The sequence below is a fragment of the Meles meles genome, chromosome 12, assembly GCF_922984935.1.
Source record: "Meles meles chromosome 12, mMelMel3.1 paternal haplotype, whole genome shotgun sequence".
In the NCBI taxonomy this organism is placed as follows: Eukaryota; Metazoa; Chordata; class Mammalia; order Carnivora; family Mustelidae; genus Meles; species Meles meles.
In genome coordinates this window covers 45,897,491-45,915,695 of record NC_060077.1, presented here as the reverse complement: position 1 = coordinate 45,915,695, position 18,205 = coordinate 45,897,491, and the positions used below count along the sequence as shown (strand labels likewise).

The window sequence follows — 18,205 nt, the reverse complement described above, 5'->3', positions numbered from 1 at the left end:
AAAATCTTCGAATTGGAAAGACTTAGATGATCTCAAATTTTACTAAATCTAATAGCATTTTACTTAAAATATGAGTTTTGTTTGATGATGGGAAAGCCCAGAAAAAAACACAAGAAAGGAAGTTTCCCCAGTGTGGAGTCTTAAAGATAAAAATGAAGCATCAAAAGCAAGAAATGCTGGAAATGGTAACTCAGAAACAATATACGTTTTTAAGTTGTGATGGTTTGGGTATTTTTTTTTCTTTAACCCTCCCCTCTCGTGTGGTTTCATTTTCTAAAATAAGTATTTCCTTCATTGCTTTTTAATATCCATTGTTATTTAGATACATAGAACATCTTAGAAAAGGTAAATTGTTGAGACAGGAAGAGGATTAAGGGAGACATACTAGCATCTGGTACCATTTGAGTTCTACACCATTTAATTATCAAATGTGTAATTATTATCTTTCATACCTAATATCTTTAATTTAGGATTGTAAATCAACCAAAATATTGGTAATACAATGCTCTCTGGTCATCTTAAACTAATAAAGCAGCTCTCTGATAAGATTCATTTTTATATTATGGATTTAAAAATCTGAAAAATTTCCATATCTGGTTTGAAAAGGGAGTTCTATCTCTTATAAGGCTAGCTAATTCTGTTCTTAGAAAGTTGTCATTAGCAAGTATTTTCTGATTTTGAAACAAAAAAATCCATCTTAAGTCTTTGTGTTTTATTTTTAAAGAACACAGTATTCCTCTAAATAAAGAGTTTAATTTGCTATGGTGACTTGTATCCTTATGTTTTCAGGGGAATCAAAGAAGAAACCTAGAATCTACAGTTTCTCAGATTGAGAAGGAGAAAATGTTGCTACAGCATAGAATTAATGAGTATCAGAGAAAAGCAGAACAGGAAAATGAGAAAAGGAGGAATGTAGAAAATGAAGGTAAATTGTTACTACTTTTGAAAAGCCCTGGAATTTCTAACACTGTCCTTGAAGTCTTTGTCATGAGGTTGTCTTAAATTTAGGGCCTATGATATATTTTTGAAGCCACAATCCTAAGACAACTCATGAACTAATTACCCATGTCCCAAGATAAATGTATAACATCAAAGTCAGTAATAATGTTTTAGCTGGAAGAGTGATTTTCATCCTTATGTGCATATTGGAATCTCTTGGGAAGCTTTAAAGACTACTGATGCCTAAGCTCCGGAAATTCTAATTTAGTTGATCTAGATATTTGGCCTGGGCCTTGGTTTCTTGTATAAGCTCTCCAGGTACTTCTGGACAAGCAGCCGTTTGAGAACCATTAACCGAAATTTCATGTGTTTTCATATTAGTATTAGAAATACATTTAAAATAGCTTTTACTTCTACACCCTTTGATCCAGTGATTTCATTTCTAGGAATTTATTTTATGTATGCACTTGTGCACATGTATGCTGATATATAAACAAGATATTTATAGCATTATGTCTAAGATGTATCTTTAAGTGAAAAAAATAGTAAAGATTGTTTAAAAACATGAGTGCTTATTTAGAAGGTGCCTGGGTGGCACAGTGGGTTAAAGCCTCTGCCTCGGCTCAGGTCATGATCTCAGGGTCCTGGGATCCAGCCCCACATTGGGCTCTCTGCTCAGCAGGGAGCCTGCTTCCCCCTCTCTCTGCCTACTTGTGCTCTCTCTCTCTCTCTCTGTCAAATAAATAAATAAAATCTTTTTTTAAAAAAAGCTTATTTAGATATGCTTGAATGTATGTATAGAAATGCATGCGAAAGCATATGTTTGTGTTTTTATGTTTTAGGGTATAGACACTGTCTTAGGAAGAGTATGTAAGAATTAAGTAATAATTTTTGGGGGCGCCTGGGTGGCTCAGTGGATTAAGCTGCTGCCTTCGGCTCAGGTCATGATCTCAGGGTCCTGGGATCGAGCCCCGCATCGGGCTCTCTGCTCCGCGGGGAGCCTGCTTCCTCCTCTCTCTCTGCCTGCCTCTCTGCCTACTTGTGATCTCTCTCTCTGTCAAATAAATAAATAAAATCTTTAAAAAAAAAAAAAAAAAAAAAAAAAAAGAATTAAGTAATAATTTTTGCATAGGAGGACAGGTAGAGGGACTGAGACCATGGAGGGGGGAAGGCTTATTCTACACCACAAACCATTTGGTACCTTTTGAATTTTGACCCATTTTTCAGATATTGAACTATTCAAAGATTTGTGTTATTCAAAAATAAATGAGCTAGGTTTATAACATTTCACTAATAGATTGACTTTATTAAGGTATTAAAAAATTTGAAATATTATAATACTGGAAACAAATCTGTTACATTCTCTATTGGTGAATTTAAGTATAAATACTTCCATGATGAAAGTTGGCTTTGGGAGTGGACCTAATACAACTGACTGTGGCCTAAGACTAAATTTCATTTTTTTAAAGGGATTTATATGTTTCCTCTATGACAACTTTCTAATTTCTAAATTTTTTCCTTCATTTTTAGTTTCTACTTTAAAGGATCAGTTGGAAGACTTAAAGAAAGTCAGTCAAAATTCACAGCTTGCTAATGAGAAGCTGGTACAATTACAAAAGCAGGTGAGTTTTTGGAATAAGATTTTTTAAAATTACGATTAATTAAAATAAGTTGGTATTTTGGTCAAAAACCTCTCCTCTTGCTCTTTTTTTTTCAATAGCTAGAAGAAGCCAATGACTTACTTAGGACAGAATCAGACACAGCTGTCAGATTAAGGAAAAGTCACACAGAGATGAGTAAGTCAGTGAGTCAGTTAGAGTCCCTAAACAGAGAATTGCAGGAGAGAAATAGAATTTTAGAGAATTCCAAGACACAGACGGACAAGGACTATTACCAGCTGCAAGCTGTATTAGAAGCTGAACGAAGAGACAGAGGTCATGATTCTGAGATGATTGGAGACCTTCAAGGTAATATTTTTTCTTATTATGGTAAAATATACATAAAATTTACTGTTATAACCATTTTTAATTGTACAGTTCAGTGGCATAAAGTCCAGTCACATTTTTGTGCAACCGTCACTACTCTACATCTCCAGAACCTTTTTATCATCCAAAACTAAAACTCTGTGCCCATTAAATCATGACTCCCCATTCTCCCTCCTTCCAGCCCCTAGTAACCACCATTCTACTCTATTAATTTGACTGTCTCATAAAAGAGAAGTCATACAATATTTATGCTTTTGTAGCTTTGTTTTTTGTCTTAGTGTAATATTTGCAAGATTTATCCATGTTGTAACATGTATCAGAATTTTCTTTTTTTTTTAGATATGGAGAAAAAGGATCCCTCCTGTGCCTCTCCCACCTTTGGTGGGAATGCACAGTGGTGCAGCCATTGTGGAAAACTGTGGAGGTTTCTCAAAAATTAAAAATAGAATTACTAGGGGCACCTGGGTGGCTCAGTCATTTTAAGCATCCAGCTCTTGATTTGGCTCAGGTCATGATCTCAGGGTCTTGGGGATTGAGCCATTGTCAGGCTCTGCACTCAGTGGGGAGTCTGCTGGGGATATTTTCTTTCTGGCTCCCTCTACCCCTCCCCCTCCCTATGCTTGCTCTCTCTTTCTAAAATAAGTCTTTAAAAAAAAGAAAAAATACTGAATTACTACATGACCCAGTAATTCCACTACTGGTTATTTACCCATAGAATACAAAAACACTAATTTGAAAAAGATACATGTGACTCTGTGTTTATTGTCACATTTACAGTAGCCAAGATATGGAAGTAACCCAAGTGTCCCTCCATAGATGAATGGATATAGAAGATGTGGTGTGTGTGTGTGTATATATATATATGTATATATATGCACAATGGACTAATGACTCAGCCATTAAAAAAACGAGGGTATAATGCTAATTGAAGTAAGTCAGAGAAAGAAAAATACCGTTTGATTTCACTCATAAGTGGAATTTAAGAAGCAAAAGAACAAATAAAAAAGACAAAAAATAGGCACTTAGATACAGAGAACAAACTGGTGGTTGCTAGAGGGATATGGGTGACATAGGTAGTGAAGGGGATTAAGAGCACACTTAACCGATGAGCACTGAGTAATGTATTGAATTGTAGAATCATTGTATTGTATACCAGGAACTATTATAGTACTGTAATTATACTTCAGTTTAAAAAATTCAAATTTAAAAGAGAAGAATTTTTCTTCCATTTTAAGGATGAATAATATTCCACTGTGTGAATGCCACATTTTATCAATGGAAAATAGTTTTTAAATGTTTATTTTTAATTGTGGCTAAAACATTTACCATATTAATCATTTTTAAGTGTAAAGTAACATAGTTTTGATCATACTATTCTCCAAGAAAATGATCTTGGGCCCTGGGTAGCTCAGTTGGTTGAGCATCTGACTCGATTTTGGCACAGGTCATGATCTCAGGGACATGAGATCCATCCCTGTGTTGGGCTCTGCACTGGGCCTAGAGCCTGCTTGAGATTCACATGCATTCTCTCTCCAAAAAAAAAAAACAAACAAAAAACAAAAATGCAATCTTGAAGTGGTTTCTCTCTCTTTCAGGATAATGCTTACTTTTCTGTCATACTATAATTTCTTCACTGTGACAGGTATCCCTGTCCTCACTGTGAGGTCAGTAATGTGGTATTTCCAATTTTACAGCTGGATTACTAAGAACTTAATTTTAAAACGTACGTAATTCACAAAAGCCTTAACTAATCACTGTTAAAACCTGGGAATTCCTTGTGCATTGTTGGCAGAACTAGAAACTCAATTACAGAAGCAGAATCCCACTAAAAATAAAGGATTAGGTTCTTGGGAAGGTTACGACTACAAATATCAGCAGTTTATGAATCTAAAAGGGAAAAGATTGAATGTAACTAATAGTAAAGGAACAGTTTTGGTAATGGTAATATAATGAATTCATTTTCAAAAAGATGCCTGTCTCTACCAACTTCTCACATATTTTTCTATTCATATTAGCAACAGCATCCATACTACCTAATCAAAACAGATATGCAGGGAAGTTGCCAGATGGCTCAGGGGAAATTTGGGGGAGGGGTAGTCCTTTTAACCTTAGTCACAGGATGGGAACATAGTTTGGGGTCTCTTGGGGCTTGATGATTAGCTATAATTCTGTGGAGAGAGGTTAGGGTCACTTTTTGTGACTATGGAAACGGAAATTAGGATCTCCCTTTGGTTTTTAGCTGAGGAGTGTTGTGCAATCTTATTTCTCAGGGACTAGGCTTAAAATAGATCTGAATATAAAACTGAGAAAGTAACCTCATATATGTATTTTAAAAGCTTCATACTTGACTTCCCTAAATTGCTTCTCTAGGCTTTTCTTTTTCTTTTTAAGATTGATTTATTTGAGAAAGAGGGTGCAGAGTCCGGGGAGGGGGCATCAGTGGGAGAGAGTATCCCAAACAGACTCATACAGACTCCACGCTGACCATGGAGCCTGAGGCAGGCCTGGATCCTGAGACCCTAAGATCACGACCCCAGTGGAAACCAAGAATCGGACCTTCAGCTGACAGCACCACTCAGGTGCCCTCTAAGCTTTTTTATATACAACTTACTACATGTGTGAAAGTCACTTCACCTGCCTTCTGTATCTATAAACCAGAGAAATTAGAAATTAGAATAGACTCAGATATCATTCTAGTTTTAAAATTCTTTAAGTGTGTGATTTTGGGGTATGACTGAGCTTTAAAGTGCCTTTGCTTTCAAGGAAGAGACGATGATCCATATGTTTTTCAACAATGGTTTTAACTGAATGTAATTTTTATTTTTATTTTTTTTGCATTAAGGTATTGATTTTTATTTTACTTTTATTACAGAAAATTTCAAATATATGCAAAAGTAGAGACACCAGCTTCATGAGCCTCCATAGACTCACCAGCTAGCTTTAGTTATGATCACTCAAGGTCTCCTGGCACACCTGTTCCTCTATGTTCTTTCTCCAGTAACTTTGATGGCTTTGAAGCAAATTCTAAGCATCATCCCCTATTATCCACAAACATTTCCGTACATTCACTGAAGGTCAGGACTCTTTAAAGTCATAACACAGTATCTTTTATCATAACTAAAACATTTGATAATTTCTTCGTATCATCAAGAAGCCCATTCTTTAAATTTCTCTACTTGATTCCCAATTTTCTCCTTTTGTGGTTGATTAATTCAAATCGGAATTCAAATAAGTCCACAAATTTCATTTTCTGATATACATGTCTTATATACATACCATCTGATATACAAGTCATATATGTATATCATCTCTTTCAATCAAAATTTCTCTTTTTATCCTTGAATTATAATTTTTGAAGAAAATTGGTAATTTGTCCTAAACATTGAATCTAACTTTCAGATGTTGGTGAAGTTAAGGAAAATTTATAGCATACTTTATTGTTGATGTTTATCCTTTTTCAGTGCTCCCTAAACTTCAGTTTAGTTTTTAATTTAAATGTGAATCAGAGCTCATACGCATTTAAAAATGCACACAATTTACATGAGGTTCAACGTATATACAAAGATACATCATAGTAAAAAAGAACTTAGTTTCTATATTCTTTATAGTTCATAAGGAATTTCACGTCCCTCAGGTATAAATTTCTCATAGTTTGATGTTGGGCTTCTGACAAGGTCATGATTATTAGTTGAATGTCTTCCGTGTATACACAGTAGGCAGAAGCTTCTTTGTATGTATGGGAAATGACTCCTAAAACACAATTGCTTAGTAACTATTTTAGGCTTTGTAGGCCACATATGTATCTCTGTTATATATTCTTCTTTTTTACCTTTTACAACCCTTTAAAAATGAAAAAAGCATTCTTAGCTTCATGTCTTTAGAAAAATAGCTTGAGGGCCTGAAGTTTGCCAACACCTGGACTCGTATTTCAGGAAGGCTGCTGTAGCAGACAAAAGCTGGATTCCAAAAGTCTAGGATGTCAAGGCTTAAACAAAGCAAGTGGACAAAGATTGAAATGTCATGAAGGAATAAAAATTTCAAATGAAATTATAAGCTCTTCATTTAGTAGTTAATGATTCTTAGATTGAAATGCAAAAAAAAAAATTTTTTTTAATTAACCATTTGAAAAAGATTTTTAAAAAACTATTGTTTAGTTGGTTTCTTAACTTTGTAATTTGGAATATTTCAACATATATACCATAGTAGAATATTATAATGACCCAGTGTACTCAACATCCAGCTTCAGTAATCATCTAACAGCTAGTCTTGTTTTTTTTATATCCCAAACTGCTTGACACTGAATTATTTTGAAGCAAATCTCAGACATTACTTTGTTTAGTTTATAAATATTTCAGTATGTCTTAAAGATTCTTAAAGAAAAAAATAACCACAATATCATGAAATCTGGAAAAAAGGTGACAGTATTGTAACATACCTGGTAGGCAGTGCTCACATTCCTCCAGCAGTTCTATAATCTTTTGCTGTTCTTGTATTTATTTTGTTTGAATTTGGATCCTATCAAGGTCTACACATTGCATTTCATTAATGTGTCCCTTAGGCTTCTTTTATCTATAGATTTCCCCCTTCCTTTTTTATTCTTTTTAGTTTGTTTTTGCTGTTATGTGAAGAAATTAAGGGTTAAAATTTATTTTGTTGAGCATCTCCTTCTGAATTTTGCTGATTCTGTCTACTGCTGTCAGTTAACATGTTGCTCTGTCTCTTCTGGTACTCTAAGCTGGAACTTCTGGAGACTTGATCTATTTCAGGTAGGGCTTTGGCAAGAATACTTGTAAGCAGTATTATTTAAGCACCAGGAGGAAGATAAAGGCTGGCTGTCTTATTTTGTGATATTAGTAGCCATTAATGATTGTTGCCTAGATCCTGTGTCTATTTAAGAGTTTTCAGCTGTGATGATCACTTTTTATCATTCCTCATTCATTTGTTACCTGGGATACTGCTAAAAAGATAAGCATTTCTCATCATTTATGTAGTACATAGAGGTACGGCTTATAAAAGAAAGATTAAATACATGATTCTTTCCTTTTAGTAAAGGATTCCCCATCCTCCAAAGATGCCCAGTGACATTTTTAAATATATTTATGAACTCCTGGATTTTAGTATATTTGAAATGTGTTAGTCCATTGCAGTATTTTTATTGATGCTCACTTGAGACTAGTGATTGCTTGTTTTTGAACTTTTTATGAATAGACTCATGCAGTAAACACTCTCTTGTGTCTGGTTTATTTGATTACCCCTATGTTTATGAGATTTGTCTGTATTGTTGTATAGGCAATGATTTGGTTTTTTTGCTGTGTGGCATTCCATTTATTATGTATGACCACTGTAGTTTATCATTTATTCTATGGTAAAACGTGTATACTGTAGTTATTTCCATTTGGGGGCTATTATGAATAGCACTTATAGGAATTTTCTTGTACATGTTTTTTGGTTATCATACCTGTGCATTTTGTTGGTATACAGTTAGGAGTGGCAGAGTCATAGAATGTGTTTAGCTTTAGTAAGAATATCCCAAGTATAGACAAAGTATACTGTGTTTTATTGCTCTTTGCTTTATAACACCTTGATATAACTGCCTTTTTTAATACATTGAGCAATTTACAGCAGCCCTGCATTGAGGAAGTCTTTTAGCACTATTTTCCAGCAGCATTTGTTCATTTCATGTCTGTGTGTCACATTTTGGTAATTCTTGAAATATTTCCAAATTTTTCATTATTATTACATATATTATAATGAACTCTGATCAGTGATCTTCAGTGTTACTATTTTAATTGTTTTGGGGTGCCATGAACCACACCCATAAAAGATCACAGACTTAATTGATAAGTGTTGTATATGTGCTGACGGCTCTACCTGCCAGCCTTTCTCCTGCCTCTCTCTCTCTCTCCTTGGGCTTTTATTCTTTGAGGCACAACAATATTGAAATGAGGCCAGTTAGCAGTTACCAATAATAACTGCTTAAGTATTCAAGGGAAGGAAAGAGTTGTGTGTCTCTTTTTAACTCAAGAGCTAGAAATGATTAAGCTCAGTGAGGAAGGCATGTTGAAAGCCACAATAGGCTGAAAGCTAGGCCTTTATGTCAAACAGTAAGCCACGTTGTGAATGCAAAGGAAAAGTTCTTGAAGGAAATTAAAAGTGCTACTTCAGTGAACACATGAATGATATGAAAGCAAAACAGTCTTAGTGCTGATAGAAAGTTTGAGCTGTCTGGATAGAAGATCAGAGGAGCCACAACATTCCCTTAAGCCAAAGCTCAATCCAGAGCCAGGCCTAACTTTCTCTCCAAATCTGTGAGGGCTGAGAGAGGTGAGGAAACTGCAGGAGAAAAGTCTGAACCTGGCAGAGGTTTCCTTAAACATCAAAGTGCAAGGTGAAGCAAACCGCAAGTGATTCAGAAGATCTAGCTAAGATCATTACTGAAGGTGGCTACACTGAACAACAGATTTTCAGTGTGGATGAAATCGCCTTCTTCTATTGGAAGAAGATGCCGTCTTGGCCTTTCACAATGGAACAGGGGAGAAGTCAGTGCCTGGCTTCAAAGCTTCAAAGGACAGGCAGGCTCTCCTCTTAGGGACTAATGCAGCTGGTAACTTTAAGTTGAAGCCGTTCTGAAGTTGAGCATTCTGAAAATCCTAGGGCCCTGAAGAATTATGCTAAATCTACTCTGCCTGTGCTCTAGAAATGGAACAACAAAGCCTAGATGACATCACGTTTGTTTACAAGTGACTGAATATTTTAATCCCACTGCTGAAACCCACTGCTCAGAAAAAAGATTTCTTTCAAACTATTACTGCTCATTGCCAATACACCTGGTCATCCAAGAGCTCTGATGGAGATGTACAAAGAGATGAATGTGGCTCTCATGCCTGTTAACTTAACATTCCTTCTGTAGCTTGTGGATGAAAGGGTAATTTTGTCTTTCAAGTCTTCTGATTTAAGAAATATGTTTTGTAAGGCCACAGCTGCCATAGAATTGTTCTGATGGATCGGGGGAAAGTTGATTGGAAACCTTCTAGAAGTGATTCACCATTCTAGATGGCGTTAGGAACATTATGATTCATGGGAAGAAGTCAAAATATTAACATTACCAGAAGTTCAGAAGTTGATTCCAACACTCACGGGTGACTTTGAGGGGTTCTAGACTTCAGTGGAGGAAGTCACCGCAGATGTGGTGGAAACAGCAAGAGAAGCAGCATTAGAAGTGGAGCCTGAGGGTGTGCAAGCTCGTGATCAAACTTGAATGGATGAAGAGTTGCTTCTAATGGATGAGCAAAGACGTGGTGAAAATGCTGTGAAGATTGTTGAGATGATGATAATGGATTTAGAATCTTTCCTAAACAAAAGCAGTGGTTGGCTTTGAGAGGATTGACTCCGGTTTGGAAAGAAGTTCTGTGGGTAATATGCTGCCAAACAGCACTCATGCTACAGAGAAGTCATTTGTGAAAGGAAGAGTCAATCGATATGGCAAAGTTCATTGTTGTCTTATTTTAAGAAATTGTCACAGCCCCCCCCCCAACCCTTAGCAGCCCCCACCGTGATCAGCAGCCAAAACGTGGAGGCAAAACCCTCCCCCAGCAAAAAGATTGACTCCTGGAAGCTCAGATAATGGTCAGTATTTTTTAGCAAAATATATTTTTAAATTAAGGTATGTACATTTTTAAGGCATAATGCTATTGTGCACTTAATAGGCTATAGAGTGTAGTGTAACTTTTATATGCACCAGGAAAACAAAAAATTAATTCGATTGACTTCATGGAGATATTCACTTTATTGCTGTGGTCTAAAACTCAACCCACAGTATTTCCGGGTATGCCTGTATATATCGAAGTAGCTACCCCGGTTTACATTCACCAGGAGGGTATGACAGTTCCAGTTGCTCCATTTCCTCATTAAGGACAATATTCATTCCCCACTGAATTTGTCAGCATTGATGTTTTGGCCATTCTAATGGGGTGTGATGGTATTTCCTTATGGGTTAGTTTGCATTTTCCTTGTGTCTAAAATTGGGCAGCTCTACATGTTTATTGATAGTTCGTGATGGGCTGTTCATGTCTTTTGCGTCTTGTTTTTAATTGGATAGTTTGCCATTTTCTTATTGGTTTGTATGAGCACTAGGTATTAGTCCTCTATCAAATACATGTATCATAGTTGTTTTCTCCCTCTTTGTTTTGCCTTTTCAACTGTTAAATGCTGTCTTCTTATGAACAGGAGGGCTTACTTTTGTTCTTTTTAATGTAGTCCAGTTTGTATTTTTACCTTTATTGTGGCCTGTTGAATTATTTGATTAAATCGTGAATGTACTCCCTGTTCTCTTCTAGAAGCTTAAATGTTTCAGTTTGTGTTATGATACCTAAAATTTTAGTTCTTCTTCCTGTCACAATATTTTTATAATTTTTATATATGAGGCCTCTTTGTTTTTATGGATTACACAAGTGATATTTTCTTAGCATGTTTTTAAAAATAGAATAAATGAAGAAAATAAACTATATTTTATTTAATATGTCTTTCATAAGCTTATTAGGATTCTATATAGGATTCATCATCTATATTTTTCTTACTTTTTCTTCTTAGGAGTTGGTTTATATTAATCTTATTCTACATGAAAAATTCTGTTTAACCTGAAATTACTATCTTTGTACAGGTACTTAAAGCCTATTATTTATTTTAAATACTGAAGGAAGCAATTTTTTGCTAGTATTTCAGCATTTAAACATACTGCCACCCTAGTTTTTTCTCTGTCCATACAAACATATACATAATTTTTATTTTTTGCTCAGTCATTTGAAAGAAACTGGCAGGTGTTCCTTTCTTGTACATGAACACAATGCCAGTATTATCTGTAAATTTGTGTGTAAATAAATTTGTTTCATTGCTCTCTCAATCCTAGAACTAGCCCAGCAAAGCATTATCGGGTGCCAAAGATTTGATAGCCATTTGTTCATTAAAGAACTAGTTAAGAAACACTAAAGTATAGAGGCAGGTAGAGTACATTGAAATCTTTGGCAGGTCTAGCAAGTTAAACACTGAACTTAGAGCAGTATAGGACTTTTCCTGGGTTTTTTGGGTGCTTTATCCATTTCCTGTTGAATCCTAGGTTGCTTTAAATCACAGAATAAGAAAATAGGTTCTTACTTATAATTATATTCATTAATACTAGATTCTTTGTTAAATCTAGTTAAATTTGTGCATTTATTAAATACTTATGCATTAAAAACATGTAAGGCCTAAAGCATGTTCTGATGAAGAGAGTTAGTAAATATTTAAGTTGCCATCATTGCATGGCATGAGCCTGACGTGGTAGGTTAAAACTGAGCTTCGTTTAGAGCACTTGAATTCCTTAAATCTCAGTTTCCTATAAAAAACAGAGTATGGCTTCATTGAGCTTAAGAGTAATTAAAGGCTTTTCAGAATGTCTGGCACATAAAAAATACTGAATACTTGCCTTAATTAACTAAAGAGTCTTACTCTTAATATGATGGAAAAGAACACATTATAAGGACTCCTGTCTGATTTCTGGACCAAGCTCAGACTTCATCTCTTTGATCATTTGCGAAATGAGGAATATATACTGGATGATTTCCAATGAGCCTTAACATTTTTATTACTGCATATTGTAGTTATTGTATATTACCAAGAAAACAGCAAATAAATTAATTATAAATAAAAATATATTTTGATAATTAAAAATTTAATAGTAATTTATAATTTAATAAATTCTACCTAATCAGGAAATTTTAAAACTTTGTCCTTTTTTAAAAGATTTTTCTTTCGTATTTTAGAGAGAGAGAGCATGCATGAACTCTGGGGGAAGGTAGAGTGAGAGAATCTCAAGCAGACTCTATGTTGAGTGTGGAGCCCATGTCTGGGCTTGACCCTGAGATCATGACCTGAGCCAAAGCCAAGAGTCCAATGCTTAACCAACTGAGCCATCCAAGTGCTTTTTTATCTTAATGATCATGCTGAAAAAGAAAAAAACTCTTTTTTTGATGATTTCGTGACTTGAACTTTCTTCTCACTTAATAGCTCGAATAACATCTTTACAAGAGGAGGTGAAGCATCTCAAACATAATCTTGAAAGAGTGGAAGGAGAAAGAAAAGAAGCTCAAGACATGCTTAATCACTCAGAAAAGGTAAACGATTTAACATGTGCCAATTATGAGATACTGTGTACTGGCTATCAGATATTATAATGTATTTTTATAAAATAGCTTTCATTCTTAATTCCTAATATTTATAAACTTTCATTTCTAAAACTTTTTATAGTTGGTGGTGGTTTTGTGGGGGTGTATGTGTGTTTAGTGCTTTTTATTCTGCTGTTTTTGTTTGTTTTTAACCTTGAAGAGTACTAGATGTTTGATATTATCTGACCATCACAAATTACTTTGGTTTGGAAATATCTTTTCTTCTTCTTTTTTTTTTTTTTTTTTTAATTTGACAGATTACAAGTAGGCAGAGAGACAGGCAGAGGGGGAGGGAGAAGCAGGCTTCCTGCTGAGCAGAGAGCCCAATGTGGGGCTTGATCCCAAGACCCTGGGATCATGACCTGAGCTGAAGGCAGAGGCTTTAACCCACTGAGCCACCCAGGCACCCCTGGAAATACCTTTTCATGTAGAATTTTTCTCCCATGTTTTTGTACTTGGGTAAGATGAAGGGGCTGAACCTTACGAGCCTTATGAAAAAAGAAAACAAAGATAGCTGTATGGTAGACCACGTGTGCTTTTTCCATTCTATTGGTAAAAGTTAGCAAAGTAGTAAAGCGCATATATGTTTGCCCTTTGTCTATAGTTTTCTCACTAATCAGAAATATCATTGGTTATCCTCTGTCCTTACCTTGCTAGGAAGAGGATTAAATAGAGAATATGCAGCCTGGCTCTCACATTTTTCAGTTCCTCCCTGAGATATAGGTTTACTAGATCCTCAGATAAATGATCAGAAAGTGCACCACTTATTTTGTCCTTTGGACATGTTTTGTGATAATCAGAGTAGGACATCTAAGCCTGATGTAAATGTGGATGTAGGATGAAAGGTGGAAGAGTAGAAAATGCACCCAAACAAATGGAATAGGTTTTGACCTGTCCTTTTTGTCAAGGAATGTAAATCTAGGTGTAGATTTAATTTAATCGTAAATTTAATGTAAATTAATGTAGATTTAAATCTGAATTTAAATTTTTTTTAAATAGCAGCAAATATTTTTTTAATGAACCAAAGAATTGTCCTGTTTATTTCTGATCCTAATATTGAACCCTCTTGAATATAACCACCACCACAAACCTTCCGGGAGTGGTGGGGGTGATATTTTGCTTTTACTTGAATGTGCTTATCATGTTTTTTAAAGTAAGACATTAGAAATAATATGAAATATACAAGAAAGTATGAAAAATAAAATTATGTCCTAAATAAAAATATTTAAGTAAATATGGTGTCACATTTCAGGCCCATGTGATTCATATATTATCTCTTATAGAATATTAAATAATGTAAGATTTAATAATATGTCTTTTGCATAGTGTATTACATAACTCATTTTCATTTTACAGGAAAAAAATAATTTAGAGATAGATTTAAACTATAAGCTTAAATCATTACAACAACGTTTAGAACAAGAGGTAAATGAACATAAAGTAACTAAAGCTCGTTTAACTGACAAACATCAATCTATTGAAGAGGCAAAGTCTGTTGCAATGTGTGGTAAGTGTCAGTTTAATATTTTCTACATGATTAATTTTTTTAATAATGCCTACCAAAAGAATTTATTTAAGATTTCATTTTATAATGGTGTAAACACTTAGAAATTATAAATTGTGATCTAGTAAAAAGATATTTCTCTTTTTTTCTCTTTTGATACCTTCTTTTTTCCTTTTATTTTAAAAGATTTATTTATTTATTTATTTTAGTTGCGAGGTTTGTAGAGGGAGAGAGTGTCTGGAGCAGACTTCCTGTTAAGTATGGGGCCTAATTTCACACCCCTGAGATCATGCCGAAATCAAGACCTGGGACACCCAGTCTGAGCCACCCAGGCGCTGCAATACCTTCCATTTTATTAAATTTCTCTTTCTATTTCCCCTCATTCTGTTACCCTCCATTTCCTATAAATGTCATTGGAACCTCTCTTCGGTCCTAGTATTTTTAGCCCTTTGCTTTATTTTCTTCCTGATCCATTCTGGAACTCATTGTCTTTTTGTTCCTTTGCTTTCTTGCTTTGTACCCTCAATTTTCTAATTTCTTTGTATTTCCACTGTACTGGGTATGCCTCTAAACACAACCTTAGAGCAAACCAACCAACGACTTTCTTCACTTCAAGTAATTCTTTAGATGGGGCTTAGCCCTATGCATTATCTCCAACTTCATTTGAGCTGTCAGTTTTTAGTACATCATTCACTGTCCTTCTCTCAGACTTTTATTTCTGTTCTCAGATGTATGTGCCATTTCTTTTATCACTCCACTTTTAGGTGAACTTTTATCTCAAAAAGAAATAGTGAAAGCATAGGTGTGAACTCCCAAAGTCCTGTTCTCTTACTTAATCAGCCTGTCTACTTCTTTACTCATCTTCATTGTCTTTCATCTTAGAAGATACTGATCCTCCTCTTGTTCTGGCTAATCTGTGCTAGCTGTACTCAGATCTAGTCTCTTCCTATCTCATCTTCTCTCTTTCCTCTTCTTTATCCTTAACCCTTTTCCTCTACTGAATCCTTTCTTGTTTGTTTTTTAAGATCTTATTCATTTATTTGAGATAGAGCAAGAGCACATGAGCAGTGGGGAGGGGCAGAGAGAGAGAAGCCGGCTCTCCACTGAGCAGGGAGCCTGCCGTGGGGCTGGATCCCAGGACCCTGGGATCATGACCTGAGCCAAAGGCAGAGGCTTAACCAACTGAGCCACACAGATGCCCCTGAATCCTTTCTTATGAACATGTGCAAGTCTCTTCCATTTAAAAAGAAAAAAAAAGGTTGGGGACCTGGGGGACTCAGTTGGTTAAATGCCTGCGTTAGGTTCAGGTAGGGATCGAGCCCTGCATCAGGCTCCCTGCTCAGCTGGTAGTCTGCTGCTTCTTTCCTTCTGCCCCTCTCCCACTTGAGTGCTTTCTCTCTCTCTCTCTCTCCTCTCTCAAATAAAGAACATCTTAAAAAAAAAAAAAAAGATAAAACCCCTGTAGTAATACATGATCCTTACTAACTGCCATTGTTTTATTCCATCCTTTTAGAAAGAGGCATTTTCCTTTTTTCACCTTGCACTTCATAACCAGCTACAATCTGCAAGTGTCACTTGACACTTTAATTCAGTTCTTTCAAGGGACGCCTGGGTAGGTCAGTCAGTTAAGTGTCTGACTCTTGATTTCGGCTCAGGTCATGATCTTAGGGTCACAAGATTGAGCCCCCATATCCCCATGTCGGCTCTGCATTCAGTGGGAATATGCTTGAGATTCTGTCCCTCTGCCTCCCCTCCACTTGCACACTCTCTCTCAAAATAAATAAAATACTTTAAAAATATATTAAATTCAGTTCATTCAAGGGAAAAACGTATGATTTTATCTGTCAAACCTACTCTTATCTCTTATTCTCATGATTCTAGTTGATGGCTGTATAGTTTTTAGCAGTCCAGGCTTGGAATCAATCCAACAAAGCTACTCTGTGACTATTAAAAAGATATTAAGTGAACAAATGCATGTAAAGTGCCTGTACATAGAAAGCTTTCAATAAATGGAGGGATCCTGGATGACTCAGTTGGTCAAACATCTGACTGACTCTTGATTTCAGCTTAGGTCATGATCTCAGGGTCCTGGGATCAAGCCCAGCATCAGGTTCTGCACTCAGTGGGGAGTCTGCTTAAGGTTTTTTCTCCCTCTCCCTCTTCCCTTCCCCCTTCCCCCACTTGCACACTCTCTCTCTAAAATAAATAAATAGAAAGAAAAAAGAAAGTTCTCAGTAACTGGGAAATACTATTATTATGGTTAAAGGTCGTGATATTCAACATCCAGGAACCCAAGCCAGAAGTCTTGGAATCATTCAGCATTTCTGCTTCCAAGTGATATAAACAATATATTCCTCTTTTCCTTTTCTCTTTTAGTTCATGGTGATGTCATCACTTTGCTTGATCTGTTGCAGTAAACTTTTAATTATTACTATGCCAGGAATTGTTCTGCTTGTCAATCTATTATTCCCACTTAGGCCAGAGTGATCTTATTGAAATTAAAATCTTGGGGCGCCTGGTGGCTCAGTGGGTTAATCCTCTGCCTTCGGCTCAGGTCATGATCTCAGGGTCCTGGGATAGAGCCCCGCATCGGGCTCTCTGCTCAGTGGGGAGCCTGCTTCCCCCTCTCCCTCTGCCTGCCTCTCTGCCTACTTGTGATCTCTCTCTCTCTCTCCCTCTCTCTATCTCTGTTGAATAAATAAATAAAATCTCTAAAAAAAAATTAAAAAAAGAATCTTTGAGTTAGCATATAATCTGTCTTTATAGCCTTGCTGCTCTGCACTTTCTTACGTGTATCTCGTGATTCAGCCATATTAAACTACTTTTATTTCTTTCATGTTTGTTAATTATTGGCTGTCTACTATAGACCAGGCATACCTGGGAATATATACCACAGAATAAGACTTACAAGAAACCTGTCTCTTAGAGATTATATTCTGATGGTGGAGATAAACCAAAAAAGCAAATAAATGAAAATAGGTACAGATTGTAATAATTAATATGAAGAAAATGCCATGTGATAGTTTCCAGAAATTGCTATGTTAGATTGGATTCTGAGGAAAGGCCTCTCTGAACTAAATATATGAATCAAAATGAACCATCCATTGAAAGATCAGGAGGAAATATGTTCCAGGTAGAAGAGGTAATAAGTTTAATACCCTTATTCTAAGAATAGTGGATAGCCATTGTAGTGTTTTGAGCTGTGCTGGAATGTGTAATTTATGTCTTTAAAAGACCACTCCCACTACTGTGTGGAAAATGCTTTTGAGAGAGAAAACAGTTTAAAAAGGATATCAACTAGAAGGCTCTAGTCTGTAGGCATTTGTGATAGTAGAGCTAGAAAGAAATGGAGATACGGAAGGTAAGAGTTGATAAAGAATTGGATGGAAAGAGGAAAAAGAAGGAATCAAGACTCAAGCTTTTTAATTTTAACAGCTGGACAGATGTTAATACATTCTGACTTTGAGATGACTGAGATTGGAGGGGTTTAGGGGGGGTGGGAAATAAAGTTGTCTGTTGAGATATGTTAACTTTGAAAAGCATATTAGATATGTAGGTGGAGACGTCAAGTAGTCTAA

At 35.7% G+C, this 18,205-nt stretch overlaps 1 protein-coding gene across 3 annotated transcripts in view; it reads left to right on the top strand.

Annotated features, from left to right (window-relative positions):
- The window catches only part of ROCK1 (Rho associated coiled-coil containing protein kinase 1), a 151,987-nt gene that overhangs the window by 97,945 nt on the left and 35,837 nt on the right, over nucleotides 1-18,205 (top strand). For all 3 annotated transcript variants that reach the window (XM_046024946.1, XM_046024944.1, XM_046024943.1), the window contains exons 14-18: nucleotides 790-925; nucleotides 2,470-2,561; nucleotides 2,660-2,906; nucleotides 12,966-13,072; nucleotides 14,480-14,630. In XM_046024946.1, the coding sequence (XP_045880902.1) occupies nucleotides 790-925; nucleotides 2,470-2,561; nucleotides 2,660-2,906; nucleotides 12,966-13,072; nucleotides 14,480-14,630 (733 nt within the window). The remainder of the gene's footprint in view (nucleotides 1-789; nucleotides 926-2,469; nucleotides 2,562-2,659; nucleotides 2,907-12,965; nucleotides 13,073-14,479; nucleotides 14,631-18,205) is intronic.